General features: G+C 45.3%; 1 protein-coding gene across 2 annotated transcripts in view; it reads right to left on the reverse strand.

Moving 5' to 3' along the window:
* Positions 1–19,574, reverse strand: part of zfpm2a (zinc finger protein, FOG family member 2a) — a gene marked incomplete at its 5' end in the record, with an annotated part of 184,620 nt that overhangs the window by 123,242 nt on the left and 41,804 nt on the right. For both annotated transcript variants that reach the window (XM_083637778.1, XM_083637777.1), the window contains 2 exons: positions 2,972–3,070; positions 14,581–14,739. In XM_083637778.1, coding sequence (XP_083493904.1) covers positions 2,972–3,070; positions 14,581–14,739 — 258 coding nt within the window. The remainder of the gene's footprint in view (positions 1–2,971; positions 3,071–14,580; positions 14,740–19,574) is intronic.

Below are 19,574 nucleotides of genomic sequence, written 5' to 3' on the forward strand. Positions count from 1 at the left end.
ACAGCAGGGGGAATTGGCCAAGTACGATTGGGGAGAAAATGTGAGAAAAAGACAAAGGGCCCTATCTTCGCAAAAGCGGTAATTTAGCGTTTGCGCTGGTTTAACGCCGTGCGCAATGCAAATTGGGGGCGGACACAAGCGCATGCCTGTTATAATTGCACTGGGCATAGGCGTGCCACATGCCAAAGCAGGGGTTTGAGCGCTAAAATGTGGGGATAGATGGCATTATCCTATCGTCAGCAGCTTTGAAAAGCACCTCTTAGGTGCGCTCCAGGTGCTAAAACACTCGCTGCGCTTGATCGCACCATAATCTCCGCGCTGCGCAGCGCAGAAACGTCATTACGCACGGACGTGCCACCCCAGGACATCAAATTCTGCTGCTAAAATTGGGTAACCCAGCAGATTATTCGGTGAGGCAATCAACTATAATTCACTGAGAAACTTTTATCACATCGCAAGGAGGGGTTATGGTAAATTAATTGAGAAAACTTGTACATTGTAGCCTACTTGCAGTAGGCTATTCACCTACTGCTATCCCATAACATGGAGGGTCGTTGGCACCACACCACAGTCCTCGGCACGAGTCGTTACGAGACTGTTTTAATTGAGTCCACTGTAAATCCTCCAATCTTTCTTTTGTCTCCGCCGTTTACCTGCTGCAAACACGTTTGTATTGTCCCACCCCAGTCAACAAAATAACCCGAATTGCATCAAAACACAGATGTTTTTAACAGGTATATATGACGTGATGGTGTCGTTATGAGAATGAGATAGGGATAATATATACAGTCAATAGGCCTACACCTATCCAAATTACGCATGGGGAGAATTACAGCATGCCTCACGCAAACTGTACAGGGACTGCAAGACGGGAATCTGGTTTGATTGATGTAACCCCCAGGCATTGCCAGGCCACACCTGTGAATAATTCTGGTGGTTAACACCGCCCAAATCCCGTTTGCACCGTGCATAAATGATTTGGCACACCTCTAATCTGCGTTTGCGCCCGTTGTCATGCTTCCCCGTTTTTAATTGCATCACCATCATATTTTGGGGCTGTTTTAACTTAAAAACAGGGAGGTCACGTCTACCCAAACAATTATATCATTTTTAAACAGTTACGTTTCTGTATAAATCATTACAATATGCTCCCGTGAGGTGGGGATGCGTTTGGCGGCGGCGGTGCAAAACTCGGCATAACACCTGGACATTTGCGCATGGCAGACTGCTATCGTCGTGCAGAGACGATAGTATAAGGCAGGCGCAAACAGGTGCACAAAGCGCACAGTGGAGCATATAAAACAGCATCAAAGTCTTCAAACTGGATGTCACTTGGTAACTCGGAGGCCCTGCTCCTCAGACTGTGGTTAGTAAAAAATGAAATGGTCATCGTGTGCCACATCATCTCTTCTGCATGTCAACCAACCTTACTGTATGGGAGAGACACATCCACTACTCCCATAACACTCTCTCTCTGCAGCTCTCTCTCTCTGTATCTCTCTCTCACTCTGCCAGTCCAGCAGTGTGTTTCTGAGCCTCTAATTCTCATTCTGATGGCTAAGTAGAAGGGGGAAGCATAATTACAGTCAGTCATAGATCTAGTCATAGTACATCCATCCCGCCTTTCAAAGCACTATTTTTAAGCTCAGCATTTTCTGGCCCAAAAGGGCCTTTTCCGCATGTGATGCCTTCTTTTTGTCACGGCCCCCATAGTTCTGAGCTGACCCCCTCAGCCCTGTCTCCTGACTGATCACAGTGATGGTTTATTACTGTCGTCGCAGAGCTCTTATCTTTAGCCAGCAATGCTCATTTCCTTCCCCAGATTTAAATGCAAATGTGAAATTTAATGATAAATGCATTATCTGATAGGTGCGATAACACTGATTCACTGTCAGTATAAAATACACACCCCGGGGGGCTTCGAGCTAGCAAGCACAACTTGCCCAAATCCACTTTTTTCTCCCTCTTTTTTATAAACGCATGTACCTGCAATAAATTCTCGAGGTCATTTGATGCATGAAAAGGAATATGATATTTTGTGCGTTCAGCAGTGTGGGTGTAGGCTGCTATAGCTGAGCAGTAATTGCTGTGTAACTATCTTGTTCAATGCATTATCCATCACTTTGATGAAGTGACTTTTATTAAAAGGGGCAACAAGATACAAATATTTTCTAAACTCTTCCAGAAAGCAAGGGGAAATCTGCATGGCATAATGAGATTTTCAAAAGGAAATGATAAACCTATATATATATATATTTTTTACAATAACTGTAAGCATTCTTCTGGGCGCTAGGCTATTTTCAAGCACATATACTGTAGTACAATAAGATTAACAGCAAAGCAATTACTCTATCTAATTCAACCCTGGTAATTCAATGTAGTTTGAATGGTGGGGGTACACGCACTTGATGTCATCATCACACACAGGCACCCAACCCATCTACAGTTGCTTTAGGAGACGCATCCTAACTTTCCAATCACTGTCAATCTTCTGCTTTTGCTTTTCTGTTTTGGAAGTAATTGCTTTCCATGGGTTGTATTACAGTAGAATTACAATGAATATAAATAATGTATTCCTAACCAGTGTTGGGCAAGTTACTTTCAAAATGTAATAGACTACATATTACTAGTTACTTTCATTTGAAAGTAATACGTTACTTTACAATATTACTGTCTGTGTAGAGTAACTCATTACTTATTACACTACTTTTGCATTACTTTCAGCTAAATAACAGCAGTAGCAGAATGACATCGTCGCCCCGGAACCATCCCGAAAAATAATTTCAACCGTCTTGAAGTCAGTGTAAACTGTCCAAAATTCAAAATGTTATCTTTTTCCTTTGTTATTGTCATCTATAGTGGTTATTTGCATAAAAACACACAATTTGATTAGGAAAGAGTGTATCTTTATTTAAATATGTGCTTTGATTAAAAGTAACTCAATTTGTAACTTGTGAAAGTGTTTGCTTACTTGGTCCGTCCCAGTCCTCTGGCCCCGCTGGATGTCTGCTCTTCTCGCTCTGTCCATCCATCTCCGACTCTCCCGCTTCTCGGTTGCCATCTTCCTCTCCTGCAAGAGCAGAAAAAACGATGAGTACCACAGAAGCGCAGGGGGCACACACCGAGCATCATTCAATCCAAATTTAATGTTCAGACACCTAATTTAATTAAACTCTTCGTTATGGACTGCACTGTCCTTCCGAAGGGTATATTCTGACTTTGGACATTAGCCCAGCAAAAAAGGTTAGAGAGAATCAGACTGTATAAAAATATGGACGTAGCCACGGTGACGTCACCCTTTGGTTTGTGGACTCCCGTTTTGAAGCCTAGAGTTTGGCATTTTGACCGTCGCCATCTTGGACGAGAAGAGCCGCAGCGCCGCCTGTTACTGTCCCCATCGCTGAACAGCTGATCTGTTACTCTCCCCATCGCTGAACAGCTGATCTGTTACTGTCCCCATCGCTGAACAGCTGATCTGTTACTCTCCCCATCGCTGAACAGCTGATCTGTTACTGTCCCCATCGCTGAACAGCTGATCTGTTACTCTCCCCATCCCTGAACAGCTGATCTGTTACTGGCACCATCGCTGAACAGCTGATCTGTTACTCTCCCCATCCCTGAACAGCTGATCTGTTACTGGCACCATCGCTGAATAGCTGATCTGTAACTGGCACCATCCCTGAACAGCTGATCTGTTACTGGCACCATCGCTGAACAGCTGATCTGTTACTGGCACCATTGCTGAACAGCTGATCTGTTACTGTCCCCATCGCTGAATAGCTGATCTGTTACTGGCACCATCGCTGAATAGCTGATCTGTAACTGGCACCATCCCTGAACAGCTGATCTGTTACTGGCACCATCGCTGAACAGCTGATCTGTTACTGGCACCATCGCTGAACAGCTGATCTGTTACTGTCACCATCCCTGAACAGCTGATCTGTTACTGGCACCATCCCTGAACAGCTGATCTGTTACTGGCACCATCGCAGAATAGCTGATCTGTTACTGGCACCGTCGCTGAACAGCTGATCTGTTACTGGCACCGTCGCTGAACAGCTGATCTGTCAATCATGCTCCAAAGCTGCTAGTCTGCTTTATCCTCTATTTTACTCTAAATGGGAGCGTCATTTACAAAATGAACATCATGCTGTATTGAGGAAGACTTGAAACTAGCGATTGAGATCATCAACTCATTAGGAAAGTCTTTACTGAGGTAATAAATCAAGTGAGAAATAGGGTTTTCCCATTGACTTCTACTGTATACAATCAGACTTCTTTTTGCAGCTACAATAGACTCAGCCTCAAGTGGCCAATCAAGGAACTGGAGTTTTTGGCACTTCTGCGTTGGCTTCATTTTTCCAAGATGGAGTTTGATGCTTGGAGAGAATACATTATCAAGCCAAAACAATCACCTAGTTATGTAACTCTATATAACTACAGTATATAGCTATATAACTCTATAACTCTCCCTTTAATGTTTGAGTGTGTTTCTCACAATCTGCTGTGATGTAAGCTATTGTCAAGTGTTTGTGAGTGCATGTAAATACTGTGTGTGTGCAACACAGTCTCACAGAAAATTGTATAATACCAACGATATGGACCAACGTTGCTATTTTACAATTTCGGCTCGAAAATTGTAAAATAGTAACGTTCTGAGATTTTAGGGTTAGGATTAGAGTAGGGGGAGGGGTTAGAAACAGAAAATCTCCGTAAAACACGCCCAAACCACGCCCACCGCTGTAGACGCATACGTTCCCATTTTACAATTTCTTAGCCGACATTGTAAAATACCAACGTTTGTCCACAAACGTTGCTATTTTACAATTTTTTTGGAGATCGGGTTGGGGTGTGTGTGTGTGTGTGTGTGTGTGTGTGTGTGTGTGTCTACAGTATACAGTATACAGTACTCTGCCTGTGCGTTTGCATGTTTGCTGCCAGCTCACCAGGTCCAGCTGCACACTTTTATGTAAAGGACTTCCCGTGAGTGCTTGCAGAAACAAGAGGAAGCCCCGTGGAACAGGAAGGAAAGCAATGTGTGGGAGAGAGGTGGCTATTTATTACCGTTTGATCTATTGTGGAGCGAGCTAGAATGTGTGTTATAGGATGTAGAGCTGATTTACAGTCTCGGGGCTGGCAGGGGCCATGCTGTAGGCTGGCAGGGGCCATGCTAGGGGATATTTGGGTATCTCTTCCCAGGATGTAAGTGCTTAAAGACCTTGTTAAATAGACTCCGCCTTTCCAGTGTGCAGCCACAACAGTGACGGGAGCGCTTGGTGATACTTTTTAGATGTACTATCTGTATTAAAAAAAACATGTCTATTTTTGCACGCTTACAGTAAGTCCAGTTTGTACTCAAAGTTTATAGGCACATAAATCAGTGCTAAGTAGGTGCCCCTAGTGTGGTGCTCTAAATAAATCCAATGTGGCTGACACAGTGGTTGCTCAGACTGTCTCTTCAAACTCGGGCAAGTTAGAGTGAACCTGCTTGGGGCAATGTAGTGCTAGTGGGTAGTTTTGCGGAGGGACATTTCTATCACTTGTGTGACCATCATGCCTTTGATGTTTTAAAGCCAATAGTGTACGCTCAAGGACAGGCCTGGATGACTTACTACAATGGATTATTACACTTCATACATTCAACAAGGATGAGTGGAGAGGCTTTTTTAGATTAGGCTGATGAAGACAATATCATTAAGATGTGGATTTCTGGATTCCTAAAGTACATCATCAAAATCATGCATATCACCAAATATAATAGGACACAGCTGCCATATGGTTGTTTACCACGGCCATATCAGAGCCCCCCCCCCCACACACACACACACAGGTTCCAAAAGGCATTTCAGAGTGTTAGTTATCGCACTTCCAGTGACAACTGCCACAGGACACACAGCACTAGTCCAGCCCGTCCCTTGTGAGTGAGGTGAATCTCTAGATCAAGCACACACACCAGGCTTGTTTAGCTTATTTTTTGACATGGCTCACTTCAAAGAAGGCAGCAGACATTTTGCCAAAAGGATGGCAGCTTTCTGCCTCATGCTGAAAGAGGGGAAGTAGAAGAGGTAAAAAGTGATACAGAAGGGAATTCTGCAAAAAATGTCCTACTTACAGCACATGAGGTCATTATGACCCAGTTTGGCTTATGCAAGTGTCTGCTTGTGCTGGTGATTTTGACCCCCCCTTCCTCCCACTCCCACTATAATCAGTGAGCCCACTCAACTCAATTCCCCCCACTATTTTATGATTGGGCTCGGAGAAGCTCTTTAGCATAGGAGGCTGCTATTATGACGATGATAACAAAGGCAAAGTATCAACAGTTCCTTCCAATGGAGCGGAGTTGGAAAAAAAGCTGGAGAGATAACATTAAAGGCACTACCTTGATCTCAGGCGAACATGTTAAGCCCTGTAACCAAACCTATTGGAAGTGTTTAATTACAGCCCGGGAAATGAAGCTACAAGATGATTCCTTAATGAAGCAGTGATTAAGGATTTTCTGCCCTTCTATCTAACACAGTTTGCGATGCATTTTAAACACAATCGCCCAGGCAACCTCGCAGGGAACAATGTCACAGGGCTTTGATGAAGTTTCCTGCACAAATGTCAGTAGGAAAAAGCAGGGTGTAGGGGGAAGTGTTGCACCAGCACTCCTTTGCTTACTATACAGTACGGTATCATGAAAGGAAGCACTTGGAAGACATTAGGAATATAGTCAGCCATCTTTATGGTTGCTACCACATAGCTATCTTGACCTTTCTGTTATAGAAATAGATTGATTGAGGTGCTCCATTTCATGCAGAGAGGTCTACTGTGAGCAATAGAGACTCTAGCTTGTTTCATCATTTGAATGGAACCCCGCTGCAGTCTTATCAAGGGAGACAGATTGTCAATGATCATCCTCCACATTATCGCCTAGATCATAATTTACATCTGGCTTAGGTTGCCTTCCCTGTGCAATCAAATGGAGACACTTAAGGGTGAGCGAGAGAGGCTGCAGAACAGACGGGGAGGGGAGGGCTGGGGAGCAGGGCCCTGCTGGGTGCAGGGTTGGCGGGCATGCAAGAGGAGCCAGTGAGCTGTTAAAATCAGCCCTATCACTGCTCTATCAAAGGACAGCTCTCTAGCCAAATGGCAGTCGCACGCAGCGTGCCACACATTCAGGTCAATAAGCTTATAGGCGGTTTACACAAACAACTCCTCCAGCAAGGTAGCAACAAAGTCATATTGGCTTTTCCCCTCCCTTTTAGCATTGTCTCTGCCAAGGAAGCCCTTGAAAATGTCAATGTGTCGTGTGCGACTTTAAGGAGCTCAGAGCACTCTAATCCTGACCATTGAGCCTAGAGACAGGTCGTAATTTCCACATCATGGTGTACATGTTAGTATTGCTAACTCTTCCACATCATGGTGTACATGTTAGTCTGGCTAACTCTTCGATTGTAAGGGATTGTGCATTTCTATTTTATGTTTAGAATGATTAATGCATTCTAGGCTAGTGCTAGGCTTTAGAGATGACACTAACCCATTGCCACTTTCCTAAACTCATCACAATCTTGCTACAGTATTGGAGCCATGGCAATGATTTTCAGAATCTAATATTAGGGGGATGGCCGCCATCCCCCCAGCAGTAGTACTGCTAGTCAGTTGATATTGCATATTCGCTTGTTGATACAGATTAGGCTGCAACAGATAAAGTCAATTCCAACAAGCAACCTTTTCCACCAAAGTCAAGCATAGCTGTAAGACTTCTCTGCTATCTGAAAAATAGGTTTGAATTGCATGCAATTTGTGGCAGGCAGAGCACTCCAATGGAAGGAGGCTATTAGTGAAATGCCTTGCCACTGTCTCTTTAAATGCCAATAAATTCCCATCATTACAGAATCTGGCAGTTTTCCTCCCTGTCTGCAGCCGGGGTCTTTATCTCACTCTGCCTCAGTCTCTGAGCATGTAGATCTGGCCCAGTTAGATTGTCATACTTAACAAACATTAATGATTAATTTCCTCCGCTGAGTCAAATGGGGCTAAAAGGGATGACTCGATTCATCTTATCGCACCACAAATTAGCATTTCCCCATATTCTCCAGCATCAACTGTGCATTAAAATTCCACATTTACAATTCTGGGCACTGGCAGCTGTGGCGAAAGAGCCAAGGAGATCTTCTTCCTCTGTTGCCGGAGATTCTGATTACTTCTGTGTTACACAAAGAGTGGCATAATTAATTCTGCCACCTTCTGTTTATTACTGTACGCCTCTGACCGCGGCGAGTCGAATTACTCACCGAGAGGTCGCTTCCAGGGTCAAGGTGGGTTTGTTATTTGCTATGTTAAGTCCTGGCTATTCAGGTATAGGCCTACTCTTCAGCTGAGATGAAGTCAAACCTTTCTGCCTGCACTGTCATTTTGCCATTTCAGTCTTAGAGGAGAGTGGTGCATCAGAATGGAAACGTTCACATTTACAGTAATCATCATTATACACTCACTAGAGTCAGAATCATACACTACGGCATTATATCACAAATGATATTTCACATGTAGGACATGAGATGCATGACATGTAAATTCACTGTCACAGCTAACTAAGGAAGTCATTTGTCATCAGAAAACACTTGGAACGCACAAAGGGAACAGCTTGTGGCAACACCCTGTGCTGAACTTCACAGACAGCCCCCTCCTCCTGTTTCCCCCAACAATAAAAGAGGGGGTAAAACAGCAAGGTGAAATTTCACCATTTCAGTAAAAGAAGAAGAAGATGGCATTCAGTAAATTAAAAAAAAAAAGGTACCTCTCTTACAATGATGGAGCTAGGTGTGTCAATAGAGTATCAATCTTAGCTGTGGAGTGTTCACCCTGTGCTCTTCACAAGCACGACTCCATAAATGTGAAATTGACCGAGCAAAAGAAGCTGTTTGAGGAAAGATTCTGTTTAATCGCAAGGAAAAGCCAAGGTTATTTCATCACACATGTGCCTTTTTTTCTCGTGTTCTAGGTAGGCAGACCCCTCTAATTCCATGTATGTCCAAACCGTTTTCTTTCTCTCAGGGTCTCTCCGACGCGACCAGCGACTTCTTTTCACAGCCATGTATGTTTCAGTGCCATTATGTGTGCTTTCACTGACGAGTGTCACTTGTCTTTGTGGGAAGAATCGATGATTCACACAGTTTGGCATCAATGACGTTTTACTAAGCATTATTGTCATTTCTGCATCCAATTCAAGACTAACCGGCTGACAACAAACACAGGACATCAATCAGTGAAAGGCAGCAAAGACCAATTGCAGTCTTTCTTTCTTTTTTCTTTCTTTTGGATTAAAAAAAATCAGTTTTTCGCCCCAATTTTCTGTGGCTAAATCCCCCTGCTGTCCCGGTTGTTGGCTGCTCCACCCCCTCTGCCGATCTGGGGAGTAGTAGACTAGCACATGCTTCCTCCGATACATGTGCAGTCGCCAGCCCCTTCTTCTCACTTGACAATGAGGAGGTTCACTGGCAGGATGTAGCGCATGCAGTTCCCCTCCCCACCCAAACAGGTGCCCCCCCCGACCGACCAGAGGAGGCGCTAGTGCATCGACCGGGACTCATACCCCACCGGCTTCCCACCCGCAGACACGGCCAATTTGTCTGTAAGAACATCTGACCAATAATAATAACGATTGGATTTATATAGCGCCTTTCCAAGTGCTCAAAGCGCTTCACAGAATCATTATTCGTTCACACCATTCGTACCGGTGGTTCGAAAGCGTGGCAGCCACACATCGGCGCTCAACGGCCCCTCCGACCACCATCATTCATGTCTACATTCATACCAATCATACGAGGCAAGGAGGGTTAAGTGTCTTGCCCAAGGACACAACGACAGCAGCTGGGAGGGAGCGGGGATCGAGCCGCCAACCCTTGCGTCATTGGCCGACCCGCTCTACCTCCTGAGCTAAAGCCCCCCCCACCAAGCCGGAAGTACTGCTACCGGGAAGCGGGAACTGAACCGTGGTGGTATAGGCAAGACCAATCAGAGTCATGGCAGTGAGGACTAAACAGGATGTGGAGTCAACCATCGCCCGGTTTCTAGGTCCCCAAGCCTCAGGCCAAGACGGGACGTCAAGGTGCTCCATCCACTTATCTGGGGAGCCCCTTTTCTGCAAGGGTAAGGCAAATGGCTGAGTCTTTGGTGGCATTCAACTTCTTGACCTTTGCGCCTTTAAGCGGCTTTGCTACTTCACCGCACTCTGATCAAAGTTAATAAGTGCTTCATATGTTAATGAAAATTGGTACTCCTCTTTGTGTTCCTACAGCTTTTTAATACCTATTATAGGCTGAAACTTTTAATGGAGGTTTTAGGTCCCCCTGACAAGCCCATTTCAGAGAGTGACTACACAGATACAAGGCTAAGCTAAGAGCAGAGAGTCAGTGCTCAGTGGAGGAACCTTACACGGGAGACCTTATTCTCCGGGAAGGAGCAGAAGATAAAGGCCATGGGATGAGTGGCTGCGTTAAAACCCGCGTTCAAGTCCGCACAGGGCTAATTACAGCACGCCATCACATTTGAGAGGGTTTAGTTCATCAAGGGGCTCTCTTTTTCCTCCTATAGTCCAGGAATAACACACTTAAACCATTTAATGCGGCCAGGATTGCGTCCCGTTTAATTCACGGCAGTTTCACATAAGTGGGGTAAATTTAAGCCACTCAGACATAGGTTTAAATGAGTTTGAAAGAGATCTAATTGAGGAATGGATAATGTGGGAAAATGGCTACACCTGACGATTGCGTGCAACTTGCCATGGGGAGGGGAAAAAATTAAATTTGGATAGTACGATTTAGGTCTTAGGAGGCAATGGGAGACTTAGCTGAGCTTAGATAGCAAAAGTAATAAAAAAAGAATCTGACTAGTAAGGCACGTATACGACAAGGGACAGATTACTAGTGTCCCGGAAAAGCAGTATTTGACATTTTGGATTGCTATTTAGTGTGACTTAATTCATAAACATGGGGAACGGAAAAGGAGATTTGTGGCAGAGTCCCTCGCATGGTTGTATCCGAGACAATGGGAATATCAAATGGCTTTGACAAGGTTCTTTGAAGATTTTAGAAGTTTAGAGGTTTTTATTTCTGTAGCCCACTGTGTACTGCACCATCTATTTCATACCCACCACTGTGTACTGCACCATCTATTTCATACCCACCACTGTGTACTGCACCATCTATTTCATACCCACCACTGTGTACTGCACCATCTATTTCATACCCACCACTGTGCACTACACCATCTATTTCATACCCACCACTGTGCCCTGCACCATCTATTTCATACCCACCACTGTGTACTGCACCATCTATTTCATACCCACCACTGTGTACTGCACCATCTATTTCATACCCACCACTGTGCACTACACCATCTATTTCATACCCACCACTGTGCACTGCACCATCTATTTCATACCCACCACTGTGCACTACACCATCTATTTCATACCCACCACTGTGCACTGCACCATCTATTTCATACCCACCACTGTGTACTGCACCATCTATTTCATACCCACCACTGTGTACTGCACCATCTATTTCATACCCACCACTGTGCACTACACCATCTATTTCATACTCACCACTGTGTACTGCACCATCTATTTCATACCCACCACTGTGCACTACACCATCTATTTCATACCCACCACTGTGCACTACACCATCTATTTCATACCCACCACTGTGCACTGCACCATCTATTTCATACCCACCACTGTGCACTACACCATCTATTTCATACCCACCACTGTGTACTGCACCATCTATTTCATACCCACCACTGTGTACTGCACCATCTATTTCATACCCACCACTGTGCACTACACCATCTATTTCATACCCACCACTGTGTACTGCACCATCTATTTCATACCCACCACTGGGTACCAGAGTCCTGCATCGGGTCGGGGTTCCGCGGGGCCCCGCCGGGTACCCGCAAAAAAATGCGGGGGGCGGGTGTTATTTTGTCTTCATTTTATTTGCGGGCTCGGATCTGGGTAGAATAAACAACATGCGGCCGCGGGTGTTGTATAATATATGTAGTTTTATTTACTTTTTATATAACGATAATAAATCAGTCAGTATGTAACTTCATGTTTTGTCTGAGTCTGACGACCTGACGTCTTTGTCACAATCAGTCAGACTCAGAGAAAATACTGCAGTTGCAAATCCTGGCGACTAAGTGGCAGTATTGGCTTGTTTATTGGAGGGGGGGGGTCAGTGGTCAGGTCGTCACTCAGGGCAGGGCAGGCACAAGAGACAGGTAGGTCACTGACTGACTTCAGTTCAGTAGCGTTAGTACATTTCGTTCAGTATCTTAGACCTAGACCTATGCTAGCTAGCTTGTTGCATTGCATGACAGCTAGCGCCAGCAAGGCTAGCATGTTTCCTTTAGCTGCTGCCTGGCCCTGGCTGGCCTGCTGGCACTGGCACCAGTGACAAAACACCGTCAATGTGCTTAATTGTAAATAACGTTATGCAATGCCTGCCGAGTCCGACTGCACAGACCACCGTTGTTGGCTCTCGTCAGTGACTCGGCCAGAAAAGACCGCTATTCGCTTCCTGTGTTAATTGTGAAACGATCGCAGTTACTTTGGTTATGTTCACTTCAAAGAAATGTATATATGCGGAAGCGGAGCGGGGCGCGGGTCTCATGTCTGCGGGGCGGGGTGGGTTGCGGTACTGACTGATCATATGAGCGGGTTCGCGGAGCGGGGTCGGTACTGCACGTCGCGGGGCCGGGGCGGAACCGGGTCTTGAAAGTACACAGCAGATGTACTGCACCATCTATTTCATACCCACCACTGTGTACTGCACCATCTATTTCATACCCACCACTGTGTACTGCACCATCTATTTCATACCCACCACTGTGTACTGCACCATCTATTTCATACCCACCACTGTGTACTGCACCATCTATTTCATACCCACCACTGTGTACTGCACCATGCATCTATTTCATACCCACCACTGTGCCCTACACCATCTATTTCATACTCACCACTGTGTACTGCACCATCTATTTCATACCCACCACTGTGTACTGCACCATCTATTTCATACCCACCACTGTGCCCTACACCATCTATTTCATACCCACCACTGTGTACTGCACCATCTATTTCATACCCACCACTGTGTACTGCACCATGCATCTATTTCATACCCACCACTGTGCCCTACACCATCTATTTCATACTCACCACTGTGCCCTGCACCATCTATTTCATACCCACCACTGTGCACTACACCATCTATTTCATACTCACCACTGTGCCCTGCACCATCTATTTCATACCCACCACTGTGCACTACACCATCTATTTCATACTCACCACTGTGCCCTGCACCATCTATTTCATAGCTAGTGGGTCATTACACCACCATACGCTGTCATTTGAAGTTTGTGTAGGGACACATTATGAAGGAGACAAAGGCTAAAGCGAAGGAGGCTTCGCTGGTAATTGCAATTTTCAAACAATTGTGCCTTTCAACTTTTTGGTGAGAACAAAAGGAAAACAGTATTGATACGATTAGCGGGGCATAGCCTACCTGAAACATAAAAGATGTCTTTTTTCTGAGGCAGTCTTCAATAATGCAATCCCACAAGCCACAAGGCACATCAGTTTAGAAGTGTGGAAAAATAATTCAAAACAATTTCTCTTTGAAAGGGGAGAGGAGAGACAGACAGACAGACATTCAAAGCATTGGTTCTTCATTAAAAAGTCAAATTTATGGCGTGCGAGAGTGGGGACACCTGGGGTAGCAGAGCCATGCGACCGGGGGGGGGGGGGGGGGGTAGGATGGGGGTGTATATGGGGGGGGGGGGGGGGGTGGGACAACTCTGTCATCTTCAAAATATAACCTGGAGCAGACCACAAATGAGCTCCTGTGATGGCAAGGTGTGACCAAAATGAAACAAACATACAAAGCAGCAATCTAATTGAATTGGAGTTCAAAGAGGACTTTGCCAGGCGCTTTCTAGCGCTGGACCTCCGAGCAGTAGCAGGTGCTGCTGAGTGTTCACAGAGCTTTAGCTGGTGCTCAAAGGGAAGCGCGGCGCTCTCTGGTGCACTGGCGCACAGTAAGTGTAGCACACCTTCTCTGTGCTATCACAATGCTCTCCGGTGCATTGCCGTACAGTAAGTGTAGCACACCTTTGCTGTGCTATCACAGAAGAAGAGCCAGTGCTGCTGATGCCATCTCTCTCCCAGATCAAACCACTGCTCCTGGGTGGATTGCAGGGACGAAATATCAAAATGGATAGTTTCAACTCTAGGCAGTGATGCAGGAGAAATTCTGATACGGTTACAAGCTCTGCCAGATTGCTTGATGTCCAGGTTTCATTTAACACAAAGTTTGGACATGTTGAGGAATTTTATTAGATGCCCTCGGCTTATATTTGATGCTTGGCATAATAGGGGATCTTTAACATAGTGTCTCATATTTGCTATTTGAAATACGGTTTGGAAAAGAGCACTGTGAAATGCAAGCACACAATGGCAGAATCTAGGTTTAAACGGACTTGAGCAGGTTATTAAACCGAGTAAATGATCATTACCTTTGTTGCAGAAGTACTCCATGTCTTCACAGCTCATGTTCTCCGTCTCGAACTCGGCGGAGAAGTTCTCCTCCACCGAGAACTCGTCTTTGGCCAAGAGCTCGTTCTCCTCAGAGACGCACTCCTCGTCCTCTTCCTCCAGGCCATCCTCCAGAGGACCTGAGGGAGACACACACACACACACACACACACACACACACACACACACACACACACACACACACACACAAAGGGAAGATGTTCAGTAGTTTCATCAGATCCTTCAGGCCTTCGAGAAAGCCTTCCCTTGTTTGCTTTGTTGAGATACTACAAATGCGCTGCACTGTCGATGCTCTCTACTGTACATGCTCAGATACTCAGTATAGACAACGATAAGGCACATGACAATAAAGAATGTTATTATTATACCATAAAAACCTATAAAGGTCCTCCCATAATAGCTATTGAACAAGGCCTTTGAGACTTTGCATTTTGTGAGAAGCAAGCTGACATGCAGCCAAGGTGAGCGTCGATGTTAATCCACCACCTGCAAAACAAAAGCTCACAGAGGGAGAAAAAAGTTCCCTTCCAGACTTTTTATACGGGCATCAGCATGGGAGGAGGAAAGAAAATACTTGTATTAATTTGTTAGCCTTATCACAGGGTACAATGTTGATTTTCCATTTACATTCCATGCCTCCGGGTAATACACCAGTGCAATCTTAAAGGAGACACTTTTCCGTGTGATTAATTTTTCCCCCTCTGTGCAATATTATTTCTTTAAATCTAAATGATTTCAGAGTTTTGCTTGTAGCTGTACATCTCTTTTGCTATTTGCATATTACCATTTTGCTTCAATCAAGGGCGTTGATGGAATTACTGTACTGCTACCTGAATTGTATTAGTTCTGAAAAACATCTCACCCGGCGTTTGAATGTTATTATGATAATGTGCATCTTGCACACCTCTCTCTCCCTCCAAAACATGTCTCCTTCCTATGTCCCCACATGAATTACCATAGTAAAGAAATGACGGAACATTTGAAGTTTAAGCTTAGTTTATATTTGAAATGATACACTCCTGGCAGTCCTGCAGAAGCCTGCATCATTGTCATCAAGAAGTCTCCTTCTCTTGGCTGTGACTGTTTAAACTGTGAGTGAATAATCATATCAAAAGTGCTGTTGTCACCGCCTGCTCGATGTGATGCTCCCTCTCTCTCTCTCTCTTTCTGCCTGTCACACATGAGCTATGTGGCAGCCTCGTGTGCATCCTGCTGGAGCTCAAACAGAGGACAGTATGTACGCCGATATCCTCTCCACACCTTGTGCATGTTTGTTCTATTGTAGTGGGAGTGAGCCCCCCCTCGGCTTTAACAAAGCAATGATTTCAGTTGAGAAAGTGGGGCTGTTTCTCTTTCTTCTCATAAAAGCCCCCCCTGATCTCCACAAACTGCTGCCTCTTTTCATTAGTCTTATAAATGACTCCTTTGTAGCGCCGTACATCTGCAGGAGCCCTGGACATGAAAAGAATTAGCAGGCAGATCTCTAATAGACAGTGTGGAGGGAGAGCACTGCTTTAAATGAGGATCGTTTTATGATCTTATCCCATGCTTGCTGCTGATTCGCTGAGGGGTGAAGTGAGGCGTGAAGTGGCCCGATGAGTCTACCATCGCTTAAGATGATACCGCCAGATAAATATCGCAGTATCAAGGGGAGATTGCATGACTGGCGTTAAATGCTCCTGCCAAGGCAATTGAAGACAGCGTGAAGGGGGGGGAGGGGGGGGGGGGAGAATAAATTTCTATACTACACACTCTGTACACATTCCATTACACAGCTGAATAAGAACTGTGTGTACAACTAAACCATTCTTCCTCGTTGCCGGCAAATAGAGCAACACTACTGCAGCATAGAAAATAGGCCTATAGTGTTGTGCGATAATAAGGGTAAAGGGAGATGAAAGATAAACATCACGGTCAATAAGACACAAAGATTAGCTAGATAAGATGAGATAGAATTGGGCTTTAATAGACTCAAAATAAGGCCATCTCAGTTGCCCCACTCTAACAGATACCAACTAAAATGGACCATTTCCAAACCAAAAGAGATCCTCGGCGCCTTTCTCAATATGGAAAAATGAAATACTCCACACAGTCGGAGGCATTAAAGTGGGCCCTGGTGGCTACTTCTTGGGGAGCGCGTAGATTACCAAAGTTTGTTTGCATTCTCACATGTTTAGTTTATTATACTGTATTCATTGCATGGAGAGACCTGAAATTATTTCAGAGACAGCAATGATAAGAATAATGACTTTCTAAACGACTAGCAGCACACTCCTAACTCATTTTCTGATAGTGGCGTTCCTGCTATATTTAGTTGTGTACTGTTTAAAATCCTGTCACATTCACTGTGTGAGCCACGGCTTGTTGGTGCATTTCTATAGGCGCATGCTGACGAATGAGCCGGAGGAATGGCTGCTGCGTTAGCCTCTTATCAAGCCTCCTCTGAGTTCAGATGGCCAATGACACGGCTGCATTTCACCGCCGCGCTGAAAACAACGCGATCTACTGCAAAAGGAGGCTCTCATTACAACGTACACAAAGGTCTGTAAGTGTAAACCCAAAGAATTTCAAAACTGCAGTTGGACAGGTGACTGGAAGTAACCATAGGATGTATAGCAGCAGACACAAAGCCTTTTGGAAATCTGCGCGGGGATCTTTTGTTAATGCATGCTTTCCATCTATTGTAGGCACCTATTCTTTGTCAATATAATCTATTGTAGGCACCTAGTCTTTGTCAATATAATCTATTGTAGGCACCTAGGTCCCTATCTTCCCACACGCCTTAGGCGCAAAAACTGGCGTTAAACGAAAAAAAACGTGCCTTGCGCCTGCCTCGGGAAGATAGCAACATGGTTTTAGGCCCCGAAATGCGCTTTACGCCAAAGAGGCGTGGCGCAGTGCCAGAATAGGCCAGAATGGGCGTTTCGGCCTTAAATACCGGCCTAACGACATCTTCCCCCCTGGTGTTAATTTAGCGCTTAGCGCTTTTCAAAACCAGGCCTTATTCAGTGCGCCGCGGATATTGTGCGTATTTACGCACAGCTCTCCTCTGCCATCTCACACTCTCTCCCCCTCTCTCTCTCTCTCTCCCTCTCTCTCATGCGATGGAAAAAAAGTAGTTATATCGTAGTTTTGAGCCCCTGTCATTCAGAGGCTGTTCTCTCCCCCTCTCTCTCGCACGTCAGACAGGCACAAAGACCAATGGAAAAAACGTTGTTATATGGTAGTTTTGAGCCCCTGTCATTCAGAGGCTGTTGAGCCACATGTGAAATCTCCCAGCATGCATTGAGGCTAATACATTTCGAGAATAAATATCAACCAAATCAGCCTAAATTGTCTAAAGTGGCAGATAGAAATAATGTTTCTGTTCACACAACATGCAATTCTCGAACATTTCAATATTGGCTAAAATAAAACATAGAAATCCAAACACAACCCTATGTGAAACATATAACCCAGGTGGTATATACTGTATATCCCTTGCAGATACAACGTGATTTAGATGAGAGACAGCCGTAACACGGTTCTACTGTGATGTCCGCTCCCCTCCAATAAGACTTGGCTTACTTCACATTTACTTTTACAATAAAAACACATTTATGCAATGACTTTACATAATGTAAAGTCATTGCACCTGTCGAAACAGGTGCCCCCTGACCGACCAGAGGAGGCACTAGTGCAGCGACCAGGACTCATACCCCACCGGCTTCCCACCCGCAGACACGGCCAATTGTGTCTGGAGGAATGTCTGGGCAAGCCAGAAGTACCGCTACAGGGAATTGAACCCGGATCTCTGCGGTGGTAGGCGAGTGCCTTTACCTCAACTACACTAGCCAGACGCCCAGATGCACTTTCTAATATAAAACCAGTGTAATTCGATTTTCAAAATAAGGAACTATTTGTCATAATTATCTTTACTATCTTCTATTTACAGCTTGTTGACCTTCTCTTAGATCCCCATTATAACTTTCTCATGTTACTTTCTCCAGCAAGCTTTTACAAAGCATCTAAGCACCAAGACTAATCTCTGCTCAATTTGAAGAGAAAGCTTTGGCAAAACTGCAGCCTGTCTGAGCCTCCTCTCAATCAGGGTCAGTGTCCAGGTATCCCTACGCCCCCACAACCCTGTCATCCACACCGTCCGCCCAGAACCCTATCGCCCGCATTCATCAAGCTCTTCCTCTGCCGACTAGAGGAAGAAATCTCAGCCGTGCTCAAACAGTCATGCAGCAGCAGGAGCAGGAGGCAGGGGCAGCCAATGCTAATAGAGACATTGGTGGCTGAATGCAGGCTTGATCACAGTAGCTCTTTTGTTCGTGCCATGGCCTCTGTCTGATAGGGATCGGCCATGCGGAGTGGAGCTCCGGAGAGGCATATGGTAATGCCCCCACTGAGCCTATCAAATGGGGTGATACTCTGAGAGCATATGATGGACGCAGGATTAATGAGTCACAGAGGAAGGCGAGCAGGGAAGAGGAGAGTATGGACAGAGGTGCTGGGATGAGCAGGGAAGAGGAGAGTATGGACAGAGGTGCTGGGATGAGCAGGGAAGAGGAGAGTATGGACAGAGGTGCTGGGATGAGCAGGGAAGAGGAGAGTATGGACAGAGGTGCTGGGATGAGCAGGGAAGGGGAGAGTATGGACAGAGGTGCTGGGATGAGCATAGCCTTGGTGAAAATACTAGCTTTATTTCAAATGTGCCTCACTCAGCTAAAACAGTAAATGGAGGGAAGAAAGAAAAAACACAGCCCAGATGCGGCGATCTTGCCTCCGAAACTCGCACTCTGGAGAAAAAAAAAGCACGAAACAAATATGTGTGTACGTACTGTACTGTACATGGCATGCCTTTCCAGCCGTCCGCCATGTGGGCAGCTCGTGGCCGGACTGTGATAGCGATAGCTCACATTATCAGCAGGCAGCACAGTGCGATGTGCCGATCACAAACCCTGCCTCC

The sequence above is a fragment of the Poromitra crassiceps genome, assembly GCF_964638095.1.
Source record: "Poromitra crassiceps genome assembly, chromosome: 1".
Taxonomy (NCBI): Eukaryota; Metazoa; Chordata; class Actinopteri; order Beryciformes; family Melamphaidae; genus Poromitra; species Poromitra crassiceps.